This window comes from Sus scrofa, chromosome 1 (genome assembly GCF_000003025.6).
Source record: "Sus scrofa isolate TJ Tabasco breed Duroc chromosome 1, Sscrofa11.1, whole genome shotgun sequence".
Lineage (NCBI taxonomy): Eukaryota > Metazoa > Chordata > Mammalia > Artiodactyla > Suidae > Sus > Sus scrofa.
The window spans coordinates 72,463,545-72,481,587 of record NC_010443.5 but is presented as its reverse complement, the minus strand read 5'-3'; the positions used below and the strand labels follow the sequence as shown (position 1 = coordinate 72,481,587).

At 35.6% G+C, this 18,043-nt stretch overlaps 1 protein-coding gene across 5 annotated transcripts in view; it reads left to right on the top strand.

Moving 5' to 3' along the window:
- ATG5 (autophagy related 5) overlaps nt 1-18,043 on the top strand; it is a 176,453-nt gene that overhangs the window by 38,815 nt on the left and 119,595 nt on the right. For all 5 annotated transcript variants that reach the window (XM_021090470.1, XM_021090498.1, XM_021090478.1 and 2 more), the window contains one exon: nt 4,369-4,531. In XM_021090470.1, the coding sequence (XP_020946129.1) occupies nt 4,369-4,531 (163 nt within the window). The remainder of the gene's footprint in view (nt 1-4,368; nt 4,532-18,043) is intronic.

Below are 18,043 nucleotides of genomic sequence, written 5' to 3'. Positions count from 1 at the left end.
AATTTAATAATAGCCAAATCTACATATAATGTTAATGTTTACTAACAGTTTTTTTTTTTTTTTTAAATGACCACACCTGCAGCATATTGAAGTTCCGAGGCCAGGGATAGAATTGGAACCATAGTCGTGACCTACACTGCACCTGTGCAACTGCACAACTGCAGCAACATGAGATCTTTTAACCCACTACACTGGGCTGGGAATTGAATCTGCGCCTCCATAGAAATTCTAGCCACTTCTATCTGGTTTTTAACACACTCTGCCACATTGGGAACTCCTGCTAACAGGCTTTTGGATTAACAGATGGTGGTATATCCATTCAGTTGTACACTGCTCCTTGATAAAAAGGAACTAACTACTGATATATGTGCAGTAACAAAAACGAATCTCAAAAACATGTTAAGTGAAAGAGGCTAGAGTACACAAATACTGCGTATTGGATGATTCTATTGAAATGTGATTATACTGCAGGCCGAATTAATCTCTGGTGATACAGATTAGATCAGTGATTAGCTGAGGCTAAAAGTGGAAGAACTGATTGCAGAGGGCACCATGGAATTTTTTGGAAAGTGATAGTAATACTCTGTACTTGGTTTGGGCTGACATTATTCATTATCAAAATTCATCTAACAATATATGTAAAATTTCTGTATTTTACTATATGTGAGTCATATCTCAAGTTGATTCATTTTTAAAAGCTCATTGAGAGGACATAGAGGTGAGAACAGTCATGGTCTGTCTGGGAGCTTTAAGAAGACTGTGACATAATATAAATGATATTATAGAGTCAAGTATAAGGACTTTGTGAACATAAGCTAGACTTGGGGAGTAAGGAAAATTTCCTGGAGGAAGTGATATCAAAACTGTACCTAAATTTTGAGGAGAATTTGGGGGGTGGGGGTAGCATATAGGTGGTCGAGAGATAGGCAAGGAGAGTGTTCCAGGCAGAAGGTATAGTTTGTGTAAAGGAAGAGAAATGAGAGTATGGCTGAAAGGAAGAGCAGGTGACAGATATTCAAGATCGTTGGAGCAGAGAATGTATATGGGGGAGAAGGGAAAGAGAATGGAGTGTGTGAAATCAGAGTAAGAGATTGTACTGAAGAGGTTAGCAAAGACAGAAATCATTTAGAATATTGAAGATGTTAGATGTAGTTTGACTTTATCCTAAAAGTAGAGCAGAGCAGCAGAGCGAGAAGATCAGATATGCATTTTAGAAAGATCACTGTTACTCCAAATATGGGAAATGAATTAAAGGGGGTAAGATTGTGGACATGGGACCCAGTTATGAAGTTTTTCAGAAATGTCAGATAGTTGTTAATTTGTACTAGGAAAGTGAAGTTGGGACTGTTGAAAGAGAACGGATTCAAATCTATTTAGGATGTAGATTCAGTAGAACTTGATTGGATGTGGGAGATGGGTAGGAGGAGTCAGAAGTACATGGAAAATTTTTTCGTTTTCCTTTTTTGTCATAATAGAGTTTATTATGTTATTATTAATAAACTGAAAAGGCTCCCCCCATCTTACTTTATAAGTAATTTTAGTTTAGTGTTTTGTTTAGTGTTATTTGGTTATCTCTAATGTGTCTGGACATATTCCAGATCTTGGATTAATATTTTAATTAAAGGACAGGAGTAATAATATCTAAGTAAATGTAATCTTTCAGGGAAAAAAGGTGAAATCAGATTTAGTTTATCAGGTTTCTGACTTGGAAGATGAATGAAAATAAGTAAATGTGGTATTAAAGTCACTGCCTTTATATGCAAGAACTTGGGACTGAAAAGATAAGCACGTATACACAACTGCTAATTATGTTAGAAGAGATTAGAAATATAATGTAACAAATCAAGACTCTGCTTGCAATTTTGTTGTGAAGCTTTAAAAAACAACAACAAAAAAGGATATCCCACCCCAGCCCAAGCTAGTCTGGAAAGAAAAGCATTTCATGAGTAGGAACTGAGGGGCCTTTGGCATCTGTCACTTTATTCGTTGCCACAGTTAATTCAGCTACTGTGTCTGCTTAAGCAGTTAGCTCCTTTTTTCTGTTACTGCTCTCATGTTTCCCCTGAGTTTACTTCATTGAAGAAATCACCTCCTGGAAGAATAGGACATTCTCTGTAGAAGTAGGTGTACAGATATGCACTCTCCTGATGGACACCCTCATTTGCTATAAAGACTGATCATTTGCGATTGTCAGCTGTCAATTATAGGTGTCAACATTGGTTAAGAAACCCACATAGCAATGGAAATCTGGGGAAAGCAAAACCTCAGTACTTTCTCTGGTTCTAAGAGCCATTGAAGGAATTAGCAGCCTGTGCTGAAGAAACATGAAAAAATAGTGGGGTTTTTTCCCCCCCGATTTCTCCAACCTAGAATCCTAACTCCTTTTTTTCATAATCAGCTTGTATGAAATTTTAAGAAATTCTAATAGTACTTAAACTTAAATAGGTCATAAATCAAACTACGTAAAAATATTGTTTTCTTTGGAATATGACCTTTTATATTTTCTACCACTTTCTTAGCCAAAGTGGGTAATTAGCATAGAGAACTGTACAATATCAGAAAAAGCCCTTCTGATTTTATAGATCAAATATAACAAAGTGGAAATTTCTTAAATAAAAATAGCTGTCATAATACTAATCCATTTGACTAATAGAATTGACATGATACACACTTAATTCTTTGTTCTGGTCAGAAAGCCAGCACAGATCCCCTCAGTCTAGCTGAATCAAAGCAAAGTCTGCAATTATAAAGCTGATTAAGGCAGGGGCTGTTTTCTCTGCTGCCTTGTCATCTCACCTTTGTTGCTATCCCTCATACTCTCTTTTTGCCTTTTCATTTTTATGAAATGTTTTATTTCTTCTCTTCTTTGCTTTTGTGTGCGTTGTTTGAAAGTATCCATCTTAATTTTTTATGACTTCTAGTTCAAGAGCATCATGAGTCTGGGATCCCTTTGTACCTAGAGAGACAATTTGATTGTCTCAGCTGTTTCCTTCTGCTCTAGGTAACTGTGACCAATGGGTAGTTATATGGTGGCTGACCTTTTACTCAGCAGAAACTGAGACCAAGAATAGAAGGAGGTATGACTGATCATTTACATTTTAAAAATAAACTTTAGGTAATAGCCAAAGGTAATCAAGTGCCTTTTCCTTTGGTAATAGGGCATTACAGTGAATTTCCCAGTCATTCAGGAACCTTCCATGACTTGGATAATTGGACGTTGTCCATTTATACCATAACATGAGAAGGCTATGTAAGTGAATGCTATTTTCCTACCATTATTATGTGACTAAGTTTTTATTAAAGAACTTAATAGAACAGTGTCTTTTTTTGTAAGGTAATGTTTGAATATAATCATTAAGTACATACTTGGGTCTTAGGGAGGAAGTGGTATTGCATAGTGGTTAAGAGCTGGGACTCTTTTTTGAGTCAGACTAATCCTTGCAAGCTTTACAATTCTGTCCATTCCCTGAGCTTTATTTATTTATTTTTTTTTAACCTGTAAAATAGCAGTAACAACAGTGTTTACCTCAAGGGTAGTTGTGAAGATTAAGTTATATGATACATATTAAAAGTTTTAGTATAGTGTCACATACTAAGTGTTCAATTAGAGTTTTCTATTTATTATTGACTTTTCCCCTTTTTTGGTGAAAAGTGCATTAGTTATATCATTTACATAATTGCTTATTTGTCCAATGATCATCACCTCAACTGCTTAAAAGATTCAGTGGCAGTATAGGATGTAAATATAGCTATTTGACCTTGCATTTTAACAGCTTTTTTATGCTGTAATTGACCTATAGCAAATTATACATGTTAAAAGTGTACACTTTGATGAGTTTATACCGCAATTTATTTATGTTTACCTTTTGACATTTAGATTGTTTCCTGTGTTTTTACTGCTACAAATAAAGCTGCCATGAACATTCATGTGTGGACATATGCTTTTATTTCTTTTAAGTAAATATCTAGTTGTAGAATGACAGGATCAGATGGTAGGTTTCATTTGCTCTTTTAAACTACCAAACTGTTTGCCACAGTGGTTGCACCATTTTATCTTTCCATCTACATTCTTGCCAATACTAGGTATGGTCAGTTGAAAGCCATCCTTTAATTTCTCTTTTTTCATCTTGTGTAAACACATACCATATCACATAAAGATCTGGATAAAGTACAAAATATGCCAGATAGCTAAAGATTTTTAAGTTAATTTTTTAAAGTATTGGGAGTTACACTGAAATCTCATTATTATGAAGGTAAGATGTGGTTTACTTAAAATATTGCAAAAGTGAGGAAGATAACAGTTCTTTAAGAAGCTAATTTTGTAACCTAGGTACCTGTTTCATGTGTGTTTTTTTTTCTCTTTGATAGAGTTTTCCAGAAAAGGACCTTCTGCACTGTCCATCAAAGGATGTAATTGAAGCTCATTTCATGTCTTGTGTGAAAGAAGCTGATGCTTTAAAGCACAAAAGTCAAGTAATCAATGAAATGCAGAAAAAAGATCACAAGCAACTCTGGATGGGTTTACAAAATGGTAAATATAGCAGTGTTTAATTTCATAGTGCCGCTTTATGAAGTATGAAGTAGCTATAATCCTGTGAATGTGTACATCTTAGAATTGGTGGTGCAAGTTTAAATTTCAGCCTCTATGCACAGAATTTCACAGAGCAGCTACCTCTGGTCAGCCCTTATATTGTACCCTTCCAGCATCCCTCTCTTCCTGGATTCCCTAGCATTAGACCAGATTCTTTGCTCATCACATAGGATAGTATAAACATTCTGTATTTAGCTTCTGGAAAAAGTGCCCTCACTCCTAGTCATTGTCCTTCTGGAATTGCAACTGAATACCCTCTGTGTGAATCAAAATACCTCTGCCTGGGTGGGATACAACTCCAGTCTGTTTTCTCAGAATTGTGAGCCTTGCTCTGTGCTCAGATTCACTCTTTCCTGGATGAGAGTTAGAAAATACATTCAAGGAAGAAGCCGAGGGGAATCTGCAGCCTACGTCTGTATTCTCCATCTCTTAGAGCTTAATCTTAATCTCCATCTCATCGTAGCTCCTTAATCTTGCCCACATTGATTGCCCTCCAGCACCTTCAAACATTCCTGTGTCCAGGCAGTCCTCACTGCCTGGGTCAAATATGTATGAATTTCACTTAACATACTTAGTTGCATAATGCCAGTTCCCCAACAGTGTAGCTAAAATTTCATTTGCCACGCTATATTAACTGTGAATAATTACATAAAGTACAAATTTTATTGTTAGCTCCTCAGTCCAGTCATTATGTAACAGCAGATATGTATCATGATCAGTGACATTACTTCTTTCAGTGTCTGTCAATGAGTGAATTGTCATTATGCAGCTGTTATTTACTTCCTTCACAGACAGCAAAGCATGCAGTTGTGTTGCCTCCTTATAGCCATTGATAAGCCCATGTAACATTTGTAAAATTGGGTAATTGAAAGGGAATTGGCCAAGAAAGATGAAAGTGTAGCAAAGAAACAAAAAGTGATAATGCTGGAAGTGAAATTTGAATAGAATATAATGGAATTATAGAAGACATAGCCAACTCTGGAAATCTTGACAGTACCACCTTTTGAAAGACTTTAGATTTGTAGCTATGGGAACTTAGGGCAAACTCTTCCACACAAATGAGGAAGGTGGTTGTGATGAAAAGGATGAAGTTATCTCAGAGGGAGTAATGCTAGCAGAAAATATTGCATTAAAGGAACAGAACTATTTCATGACATTTGAAGTATAAACAACATGTTGGAAGTTGATCCAAACTTAGAAAGGAGTATGACGATTTGCCAAGGTTTAGAAAAGATGCTTGCTTGTAAGATAAATGTCAAGAAAGCAAGCACAATTCAAACTATGCTTATTATTTCAACAAATAAAACATTTTAATGCTCCATGTTTCTAATGTTTTAGTGTACTATTAAATACAATGTACTGAATAAATATTATTTTTCTTTATTTTCCTATTCATTCATAAACATTAGAGAGAGTTTTTAATGTTTTGACAATTTTTTTAAAAGATCACAGCACAGTCATCCTTTTCTGCATTAACTACTGAGATCACTTTGCATGACTTCGTCTTACATGGTCACTTTTCCAGTCCTGCACTACTATGCAAAGCAAGGACTGCCTATATTTTGTCCATTTTTGTTAGCTGTTTTTGGACCAGAAGCTAGTATGATATAATTTGTTCTTTCATGGCAGCAGCTTGAATAAAAGAGAAAACCCCTCTTCCCTCTTTAAAAAAAGCCGTAACTTTTAAAAAATGTGATACAGTTTTATCTTTTGGAATATATTATTACTACATCAAAGAGGTATTTGTAATCATTTGGTATTTATTAAACTTTCATTATGCAAACTATAGGGCATTATATTTGACTTCATTAGTACATAAGGTACATATTTTATGACAATGTGTCCTACAAATTAAAATTTTTTATTTCTTTTAAGTTTCTTAGATTTCATCTGAGTTACATGGAGTTGCTCCTTAGTTTCATATTTGTACCGCTTTTATTTCTCAACTAGATTGCAAGCTTTGCAAAGGAAGACACCAGACCTTTTGTCTCATTTATGTTACTGAGTACACAGATTCTCATTAAGTGATTAAAAGAGTTTACAAACCTTTAAGAAGATGTACCTTTTCCTTTTCCTTGCTGGCAGTTTGTAAGTGAAGTGACATTTTAGGCTTGTGAACAAGAAAGATAGCTTTGAAGAAGATAGGATTCCTTTAAAGAGAGAAGGGATCTGAAAATAATTTAGCTTCATAATTTAAGTTAATAATTAAATGGACTTTTAAGTAGGTGTTCTTGAAATCTCTTCTGAGTGTAGTGAGTCAGCTATAGAGAGCTCAGGGATACAGCAGAAGATTCTATAAATGATTGCATTGTTTCAGTTGGGACATTGGAAGATTAGATAGGGAGGGTGATGGTTAAGAGTTGTGAAAACAGCAAAGGCCTGGTTTTTAGTCTTTGCTCTTTTCATAGCTTCTTAGGGCAACTCAGTCCCTTTTAGCTTCAGTGTTAATACCTGCAAAACAAGAGAATATCTGCTGTGTTTTCTTATAGATTTCTTTAGAAGCTTTAATAAAACACTAATACAGTTTATGTGAAAGTATCTGAAAGGAAGTAAAGCTATCTCGATAAAAAGAATATTGAGAAGTTAAAGTGAAACTCTAGAACAAGAGTTGGCAAACTATGGTCATGGGCCAGCCACCTGTTTTTGTTTATTTATTTATTTATTTATTGGATTTTTAGGGCCGCACCTGGAAGTTCCCAGGCTAGGGGTTGAATCAGAGCTTCAGCTGCCATCCTACATCCAGCCACAGCAGTATGGGATCCGAGCTGCATCTGCAACCTACACCACAGGTCGCAGCAACGCTGGATCCTTAACCCACTGAGCGAGGCCAGTGATCAAACCTGTGTCCTCATGGGTGCTACTCAGATTCATTTCCGCTGAGCCACGACGGGAACTCCTAAATTTTATTTATTTATTTATTTATTTATTTATTTTGTTTTGTAGTTAAAGATTTATTAGAACCCTGCCACAGTCATTCATTTATGTATTACCGATGGCTACTTTCATGCTGTAATAGCTGAGTTAAATGGTTGTGAAAGAGAGCATGGAGTCCACAGCTTAAAATATTGATCTCTGACCCTTTTAGAAAACATTTGCCAACCTGTCTATAGAAGGTTGATTAAACCAACAGCTTGTATTTATCATAGGTCTAATAAAGTATGACTCACAATGTCACACATTCAGAACTTGGTATAGCTTAAATGTATCAAATTTAGTCTAATAACTGCCTTCATTGCAACTCTTTGGTGTAAAAATCCTTTTTTCCTATTAATTTTATTAAATTACTTTTCAAATTGTTTCATTAAATCCAACTTTAAAAAGTATGTAGTTCAAATAGACTATTCCATTTTCATTTATACCTGTAAATTATTTTTGTAACTGTTATGTTTTGTTTTATTTGTACTGGTGATGATTGAGTTCACACAGTCAAAATCCTACATGTGTCCTGTGAAGACCTTGATAGTATATTTTCTACCTTTTAAAATTGAAATGTTCATTTAGGAAATCTTTAGCTGGGTGAAGATTTTGGTAGAAAATATGGTTTGGGGCAAAATATTGAATGTCACCTACATTAAGAAAATTTGTGTTACCTACAGAAAGGTAGTTGTGGTCGTTCATTCTGTTCCTTCTGCCTAGAATAACCTTTTCCTCCTTTTTTGTCTCTTTAACTCTTACTTATGTTTCAACGCTCATCTCTGTTATTACCCTCTAAGTTAATCTTTCCCTCTTTCTTTCTTCCTTTTTTTTTTTAGCTAACGAAATATTTATTGAACATCTAACATGTGCCTGTCTGGCACTGTGCTAGGAGCTAGTGATCGTACAGCAGTGATAGACCAAACGTGGATTCTGTTTTCATGAAGCTTACAGCCAGGTGGAGGCAGGACTGTTTATGTTTTCATGCTGCCATGATTCCTTGTCCATTCATATGCATTTTTACTCTCATGTTTCACATTCTGGTATAGTTTATGTAGTTTATGTATTCTGCTAGAATATAAATTTCTCTTGGTTAGAGTATATCTTGCATTTTCTGTATCCCGGCACCTAGTATAGTCTTAGGCATAGAGTGGACAAAGTAAGTATTGACTGAATGACTCCTTTATTTTAACCCTTTCTAATACAAGGAAATAATATTAATAGTTTTTTATAAATAGTTTAATATTATTATAAATAGGGGAAGTGCCTTTTAAAATTTTAATTATGAAAGTGGATTTTATGTTTAAGAATTTTTCCATCCAAAAGAAAGTCTTATTAATTTGTGAGAACAAAGATTTTTCTCCTCTCGGTTAGTATAATTGTAAATTGGTCAGAATTGAGACAAAACAGATGATAAATTTATTTCATTCAGTACTGCACCTGTACAGCCTAACAAGTACATGATTTAAACAACTTTTGAATACTTTCAAATGCTAATTTTAATTTTTCAGGTCTCTGTGAAAGAGGAATAAGAAAAGCTTTTGAAACCAAGAAAACTCATTTAAGACATACTGTGCCTTTCAGTATTTTTTATGGGTTTTCATTTTAGATATAAAAGTTTTTACCCTCTCTGTAAAATAGAGTTAATGACCACAAAAAAAGAAAAGAAAGTAGCATTTTTATTATTTAGGAGGCACTCGTCACTATATCTGCAGTCTATTTTCTATTAAATGTCAGGCCTTTTTTCTTATAAGCTAGGGATTTGAGGAAATCTTTAAAAAATATTCCAACATGACTTAGTTTTCTGCTTTGGTTTTTGGGGTTTGCTAGAAAACAAAAGATGGCATCAAATGAATTCCATATGCAAGTTTTGACTCCTAAATATGTTGAAACTTTGCTTTGTTTCTAAGTATGGTTAATCCTTTTGAGCTAAGTAAATTTTAAACTTAAAACTAGTTTTTAAAAGGAAATAGTGATTAGCTAAAGGTGATTTTTATAGTAAGTCATAATATTTTGAAAATACTTTTGTTTGCCAGGTGATGTAAAAGAAACACAGTGGTTCTTCGAGACTTGTATGATAGAGGCAGTTGAGTTGTGATTGCATTGCTTTGTTTTTCTCAGTTGCATCTAGCAGTGTAAGTATTGGACTGAAAATCTGTTGATCTGAGATGGAGCATTGGACCTGATTTTTACTTTGCTTATCCCCTGTTGGTTGTGTGGCATGTCAGATCACTTTTCTCTCTAAGCCAGAGTTTCATTATAAATGTGAAAGTGGTGATACCTCACAAGACTCCAATTCAAGGACTGTGCAGTCAGTGATAACCACTTAACACCTGAATCCTGATGATCAGCTATTCCTAAATGATTCCAGACGATTTCTTGGAAGAATCATTATTTTCTCTTTTTCGTCCTCTCTCCCTCTTTTCTTTCCTTCCCTTTCTGGACCTTTTAAGCAACGCTTAGGTAGAAGATAACTTCCCAGAAATAAGTATGATGTCATAGAAAAACTATTAAAACAGAAAAACCAGAGCTTTTGGGGCTTAACTCTGTATCTTGAAGCTTCCATTTCTGTGATGTTCTCACAGAGTTCTTATGTGGAGGTGGAGTAGAAGGAGATTCCTAAGTACAACTGTTATTAGGACGTGTAAGTACTTTTCTTGAACCTTTCGTCTCAGTGAAAGGTGACTATTTGGTAACCTTCCTGTTTTTCTTTAGAAAAATTTGGATTCCTCTCAGTCATGAGAATGCTGGGGTCACATTTATAAATAAGAGGAGAGAAAATAGTGTTAATGACCCTCCATGTACCTATCACCCAGCCTCAACACTTGTCAGTACATGGTCAGTCTTGGTTCATCTGTTCTCACCCCCTTTCACTTTGAGTCTATGGATATTCTTTAATCCAGTGCCACAAATACTGCTCATAGGTTTATGTACTTCACAGATTTTATTACTCTGATATTTAATCAAGTCTTAGAAACAGCATTATTATAGGAGAGTCATGCCCAGATCCTGGTAGTATGGATGAGCCAATCACAGGAACCTGACAAATGCCGGGCACTGTGCTAGGCATAGGGGATGCTGGGGTGAGGTTGACGGCTGTGATCCTTCCCTCAGAGTTTGCAGAGGCAGACATTAAACAGATTGCCTTTAAGCAATTTATAAAACAATTTATAACTTGAGTAGAGGAAGAGACAGAGAGCAGTGTGGTTGTGATAAAAGTATTTCAGGCATAGGGGATGATCATTAGGCTGAGAAGCAGAAAAGAGCTTAATGAACCCTGGGAGCTTTAAGAAGGCTCTTTTTAATAGAGCATGGTGATCAAGACTGAGTGGCAAGTAGATAACACTCCAAGTCAGGAAGAGCACCCTGTCTATTCAGAGTCTATCTAATAGGACATTTTAATATTGAACTTAATTTCCAGGGAGTGAGATGGAATAAATAGGGGACCACTGAAAGACTATAAGCAGGAATATAACAGAATTAGATTTTCTTTTTTAAGACGTCTCTTTTACTGCTGTATGGTTAATGAATTTTACAGGGAACAGATATGGAATCAAAAGACCAAGTTTGGTAGATGAATTTTTCAGACTGCGGGGCAGTCTTGAGAGTAGAAAGAAGTGGACAGCTTTGAGAAATATTTGAAATGTGGACTTGCTGGGACTTAGTATTTGTTTGAATATTATGGGTAATAGAATGAGAACTGTCATGGTTCCCATATGTTCCAGAAACAATTGATTGTGCCTAACTATACTGATTTAGCTTATACATATCCAGAAGGAGATCTTTTTTATATTGTAACATAAAATATAAATCAATTTTTTGATACTCAGGCCCTTAATATTATCATAAAAGGAAATATAGGTCACTTTGATACCATACATACTTAAAAATTTATGCTGATTTCTACTAATTACTATTTGACTTTCTGAATGCTCAAAAACATTTTAAAACTTTGACATCAGGCTTACTGGTTGATAAAATCCATTCATATTTTTAGGTTGAAACATTTGCCTGTCTGTTGACCTCAGGCACCTCTTTCATTTTCCATTGTTTCGTAAGATTATTGGCATTGGTTTTGTAATGCTCTTTAAGTTCTTTTAATGCCCTCTGAAGTTATTTCTCTTTATCTGAAGGTTTACATTAATTTAAAGCAGAGTTCTCGCTGTCATGTCTGAGCCTGTTGCTGCATCATTTTTATTTTAGCTGTTTTCACATTACTTTGAAAAATCATTTGTTGGAGAAAACGAAAGCTAAATAGAAGTTGAATAGTTGAGTTTTCTCTCTGTCATCTCTTAATGTAATGATACCATCTTTCCCAATAATGTTCTCCATGTGTTCCTTCTTTCTTTGCCAAACATGGTTTATAAAGCTTGTCTTGTTTTGCCCTTTTTAAAAGATAAGCATCGTCTTGTGCTTGATGTTGACCTTCCTGCCAGTCTTCTTACCTGTCCCTTTTACTGGTCAGGACTCTCCAGAGAAATAGAATCAATATATGTATACATAAGGAGATTTATTAAGTGAAATTTGCTCATGTGCTTTTGGAGGCTTAGAAGTCCCACAATCTGCCCTCTGCAAACTGAAGACTCAAGAAAGTCAGTGGTATAATTCAGCCCAAGTCCCAAGGCCTGAGAACCAAGAGAGCTGCTGGTGTACATCCAGTCCAGTGGTAGAAAAAGATGAAATGTCTCAGCTCAAGCAACAGAGCAGGAGAAGAGGTGGCAGATTGGTATTTGCTCCACCTTTTGTTTTCTTCTCTTCAAGTTCTCAACTGATTGGATGATGCCTCTTCACGTTGTGGTGGGCAGTCTCTCTCAGTTCCACGTATTCAAATGCTAATCTCATTCCAAAACACCCTCACAGGCACACGCAGAAATCTAGGCATCCATGGCGAGTCAAGTTGACACCTAAAATTAACCATCACATTGCTGTTATAACCTGGTTCAACTTTTATGGTTGTCCTTTTGATATTAATTCATTGAACTGGTAGTTATTGAGTACATACTAGAGATAAAGTAGTGAACAAAATAGACTGAATTTCCCGCCCTTGTGCAGCTTAAATTATAATAAGGAAGATAGATGGTAAGTATATATGTAAGAGTAAACTACCTGATGTGCCATATGGTGATGAATGCAATGAGAGAAAAGGCAGGGAAAGATGAGAAAGGGCTGGGTTGGGAGAGGGCATCGCTGTTTTTAATCAGGTGGTCACAGAAGGCCTCACTGATTGGGTGACATTAAATGAAGACCTGAAGCAGGACCATGCATTTATCTGTGGTTAATAATACCTCCCTAGGCAGAGGGAACAGCAAGGGCAAAGGCTCTGAGGTGGGGGAAAACATCCTATTTGTAACTTTCACCGAAAGTTCTAGGTAACATAAGCTTTCCCCCCAGGATACCCTCTCCTCTAGTGCGCTTGTCATATTTCCCCTCTATCTGTGAGACCAGAATCTGTAGTTTAGTCTCACTGCTTACAAAACAGTCTTAGCAAAAGTGTCACTTTTCTGTTATCTTGTTCTTTTTCTAAGTCTTGTGTGACAGAAAGCATCTTTTTGGTAGTAATCTTACACTATATTTTGAAAGGAATAAATAAAGTGCTTAGACTAGAGATCATCAAGAAACTGAGCTGTTTTTATTAAGGTAGTGATGGAACACCGGTTTGAGAAGATGGTATTTAAGTTGAAATCTTAAAGATGAGGGGGAATTAGTAACATTAGGGAATGGCATATTTAAAGAACATGAAGCAAAAAGGAGTTTGTACGTTTTAAGAAACAAAAAGTATAGTGTGTGTCTTGTCCACTGATCCAGGAGGAAGAGTGACATGAGACAAGGTTAGAAAGATGGGTGGGAGATGGGTGATACAGGGCCTTAAAGTCGAGGAAAACAATCTTGGGACTCTTAAGTGCAGTGGGAAGCCTTAAAAGGATTTTTAAGCAAGAGAGTAATGAGATGCAGAATATAATGGAAGACTATTGTAGTTGCCGAATGGAGAATGGTATAGAGGGAGTCGAGAGTGGGAGTGGAGCGTGTGTAGTAATAGATCCGTTTGGGTGGCAGTGGTAGAGATGGAAAAAAGTCAGCAAGTCTGAGATTTATTTTGGAAGTTGAATTGACAGATTCTATTGTTAGATTATAGTTAAGATTAGGGTAAAACAAAGAATCATTCCTGGGTTCTGACTTGGGTAGCTAGGTGGGTGGTGGTGCTTTATACTGTGATATGAAATAACTAAAATGTCCCTAAGACATTCACGTGGAGATGCATTGAGCTAGGTGTTGATAGAATTAAGTATTGTGAGTGTGTGTCAATAGATGAAAAAGGCTTAACAGATTTGAATCAAATGCTGCAGCTTCTAATTTCATACTCATTTACTTTTTCAGTAAGTGCCCTCTATTATTTCATCTTGAAGGATATGAGAGTTAATGTCCCAGTGATACAAGGCAGTGAATATGGAGCAATCCTATATATTCCAGATGTTTGACAATTCTTTATATCCACTCAACTGTGGTGTGCATTTTTTCTGCGTACGACTGCTGAGTTAGTCATTTCCGTTATTATTTTGTCTGCAATACAGTAAGGTAATGAGTTCAGTCTGAAGCTGTGTGTGTGTGGCATTCAAGAATCTACAACTTTGTGATAAATTTGCTTAAAGCAAATTTGTAAGCTGCTTAAGCATTCAATAATGTTTCACTGTGGCGCAAACAAGCATTTTATTATATATTACATGTTTTAAAATCAGTCTCTTGGTATTCTGCTTTCTGTAATTAGAAATAAGGATGGAAATATAAAAAGTTTATGTATTTGTGTTTTAATATAAAGCCATAAAGATACTTAGTTTGGCTTCTGGAGAAAGATTGCTCTTTGAAATTACATGATTTGAATGAATAAATAAATTTGGTAATAATTTACAGTGCTTTGGGTATACTTGGCATTGAACATTATAGATAATAAAACTTGATGAAAACATTTAGACAGTTATTTCATAATATACTACAAATTATACTAACATAAGTTTTTTGAAAAGAGTCCATTAGTAACAGTGAATGGTCATACGTCCCAGAGGTAATCAGTGGTAGAGAATACATTTTTATATATGAGATTCAGTTGATAAATACATAAATCTATGAGACTAGATTTATACTTAAGTCTAAACTCTGATCAGTACTTGAAAATACTTCTAGTGAACTCCAGTGTTGCAGGAATACAAAGGTTTAGTTTGTAATGTCATTTTAAATAAAATTTCAAATCATCTACAATAAAAAAGACTACCTGCCTTATCTTTTATGTATTTTTGGTCCCATTAAAAGACTTTAAAAAAATTTATGCTTCCTAGCCTACTATCACTTTTGTGTAAGCCATATTTTTAAAGAAATTTATTGGAGTATCGTTGACTTACAATGTTGTATTAGTTTCAGGTGTACAGCAAAGGGAATTAGCCATACATAAACTTATATCCTTTCATTTTTCCTGTATAAGTTACTACAGATCTTTTGAGTAGATTCTCCTGTGCTAAACAGTAGATTCTCATTTATCATCTCTTTTATACAGTAGTGTGGATATGTTAGTCCCACTTTCCCAATTCTTCACTTCTGCTAATGGTTTCACCTGTGGTAACCATAGATTGGTTTTGAAATCTGTGAATTTCTGTTTTATAGATAAGTTCTGTATCATTTTTATTAGATTCACATATAAGTGATAATCATATGATATTTGTCTTTCTCTGTCTGACTTACCTCATTCAGTATGATAATCTCTAGGTCCATTCATGTTTGCCGCCAATAGCATTTCATTCTTTTTATGGCTGATAATTTAGGTATAATTGACATAGAGCATGATAGAGGTGTACAGCATAATGATTTAATATTCATATATATAGCAAAGTGATCACCACCGCAGTAAGTCTAGTTAACATCTGTCATTTTACATAGTTACTAAAAAATTGCTTTTTCTTGTGAAGAGAACTTTTAAGATCTGCTCTTTTAGCAACTCTCACATATGCAGTACATTATTATGAAGCATAGTCACCCTGGTATATACTTTATATACTTCCAGTCATAAAATAACTAAAAATAACTAAAATAGTGGCTGTACCTGTTTATATTCCACAGTACACAGGGTTTCCTTCTCTCCACATCCTTGCCACACTTATCTTGTCGTTTTGATAACAGCCATTGTAGCAAGTGTGAGGTGGTACTTCATTGTAGTTGTGGTTTGCTTTTCCCTGATTATTAGTGATGTTGAGCACTTTTTGTCTCCCTGTTGGCCGTCTTCTTCAAAAATGTCTATTTAGATCTTCTGCCCATTTTTTAAATTGGATTATTTGAGGGATTTTTTGTTATTGGGTTGTATGAGTGCTTTGTATATTTTGGATATTAACCCCTTATCAGATACATGATTTGTAAATATTTTCTCTCATTCAGTAAGTTGCCTTTTCATGTTGCTGATTTCTTTTGCTGTGCAGAAGCTTTTAGTTCAGTGTAATTCTACTTGTTTACTTCTGCTTTTGTTGCTTTTGTTTTTGATGTCAGATTGAAAAAAAATCATTGCCAAGACCATGATAAGGTATATATGCATATATAGTTTAATATTTTGTTTTTAAGTGAATCTTCTGTTTTGAAACCAGTATCGTAATTCTTCTTAAGAGGACGGAAAACTCCAAGTATACTTACTTTCCCTAAGATTTGTTTTGTCAATTAGCTCCTCATCATTTTTCTCTCAATCAGTCTTTCTCAAAGTGTAGACAAATGGGACAGAACCATCAGCATTACCTAGGAACTGATTAGAAATGCATCAGAAACCAAGTATATTAGAAACTCTGAGGTAGATCCCAGCAAACTGTGGCTCAGCACCCCTCCAGGTGATTGATGCACCAGGGTTTGAGAACCACTGCTCTGGTGTAAACTTTCTCAACCTTGGCGCTGTTAGAAATTTTGGACAGGTAATTCTTTGATGTTGGGGTGGTGGCGGGGAGGGACTCTTCTCTGCACTGTAGGATGTTTGGCAGCGTTCCTGGCCTCTGTCCACTCACTAGATGCCAGTATCACACTACTCCTCATTCTCAGTCAGGACTTAAAAAATGTCATCAGACATTGCCACATAGCCCCTCGGCAGCAAATCAGCACATTTGGGAACCACGGCTCTGAGAGAGGTGATGGAGAATTCTTGGATAAAATGGCTTCTCTGTTAGAGTAGCAAGTGACCATTATTGAAGCCACAAGTTCTGTGTTTGGTACTTTGCATGAATTATCACGGTCATCACAACAGCCTTGCAAGATACATTTGAAAGCTTAAAGCCTAGGCCAGTTTATTAATGAAATTTCTCATCTGTTCCACCAGCTCAGCCTTTGAGAACTAGTATGTTCAGTTGTTACAGTGACTCATTTAGGCTGTGTGTTGGAACTGTATTCTTTAAACAAAAGGAATTTGAAATATAAACAAATTAAACAGTTATTTTAATCAGTTAGCTCTTCTTGTATGTAAACTTAACCATGTGAACTTCTTATTGTAAACTTAGCTAGCTATAATTGTTTCTGGATGATGGGGATTATTTTATTTTTGTTGAGTTAAGTATTAAATGACGAATCAATAGTATGCTGTCATTTCGGTAAGACTTTACAGTAACACATATCTTCTATATTTTTCCTTTTCCTTCTTTTGCCACCTTTCATCTCCCTTTCCAGCCTTTTGTGTGGCACTTGATCTAGTTCTGAATATGTTTATAACCTTCAGATTACCAGGGAGTCTGAAATAACTGGTCTGTGGGTTCCTGATACTAGTTTTTTTAAAAAGCTTCTCAGGTGATCCAAGTGGGCAGCTAAAAGTGAGAAATGGTGCATTGTATCCTGCATCTCCAGTGACCACTGGCTTCTCCCCACCCCTGCCTTTTTTAAGCTTTTTGGTTTTTGTGTATTTTTGCTTTTTAGGGCCACATCTGTGGCATATGGAAGTTCCCAGGCTACAGGTCAAATCGGAGCTACAGCTGCTGGCATATGCCACAGCCACAGCAACAGCAATACGGGATCTGAGGCACGTCTGCAACTTAGACCACAGCTCACAGCAACGCTGGATACCCAACCCACTAACTGAGGCCAGGGATCAAACCCACATCCTCATCAAACCCTCTAGTTGGACTCATTTCCGCTGCACCATGAAGGGAACTCCAAGCTTTTGTTGTTTGTGAGTAATTATTAATAGAATTTTATTGTTTACAGTTTCTCATCAGAAGCATGAGGGGTTTGTATTAGAATGAAGACAGAATATCCTGCATAAACATTGTAGAAATGTAGTAATATAGTGGACGTCTTTTTCTTTGCTGGTCTTTCAAAAATTAAAACAGATTTTTATTTTTGTCCTATGACTTTGGAGTGCTCTCAATTAAGTGAAAATGGGCTCGATTACATGTTAAATTTATTTCTGGCCGTCTGAATTTAGGAAAGTCATAAACGGTAATTTAACCTGAGAGCAAAGATGTTTTCTTAATTTACAGTAGTTTTAAAAGGTAACATCAGGTAATCTGGTTAAAAATCTATAGATGATTTACACAG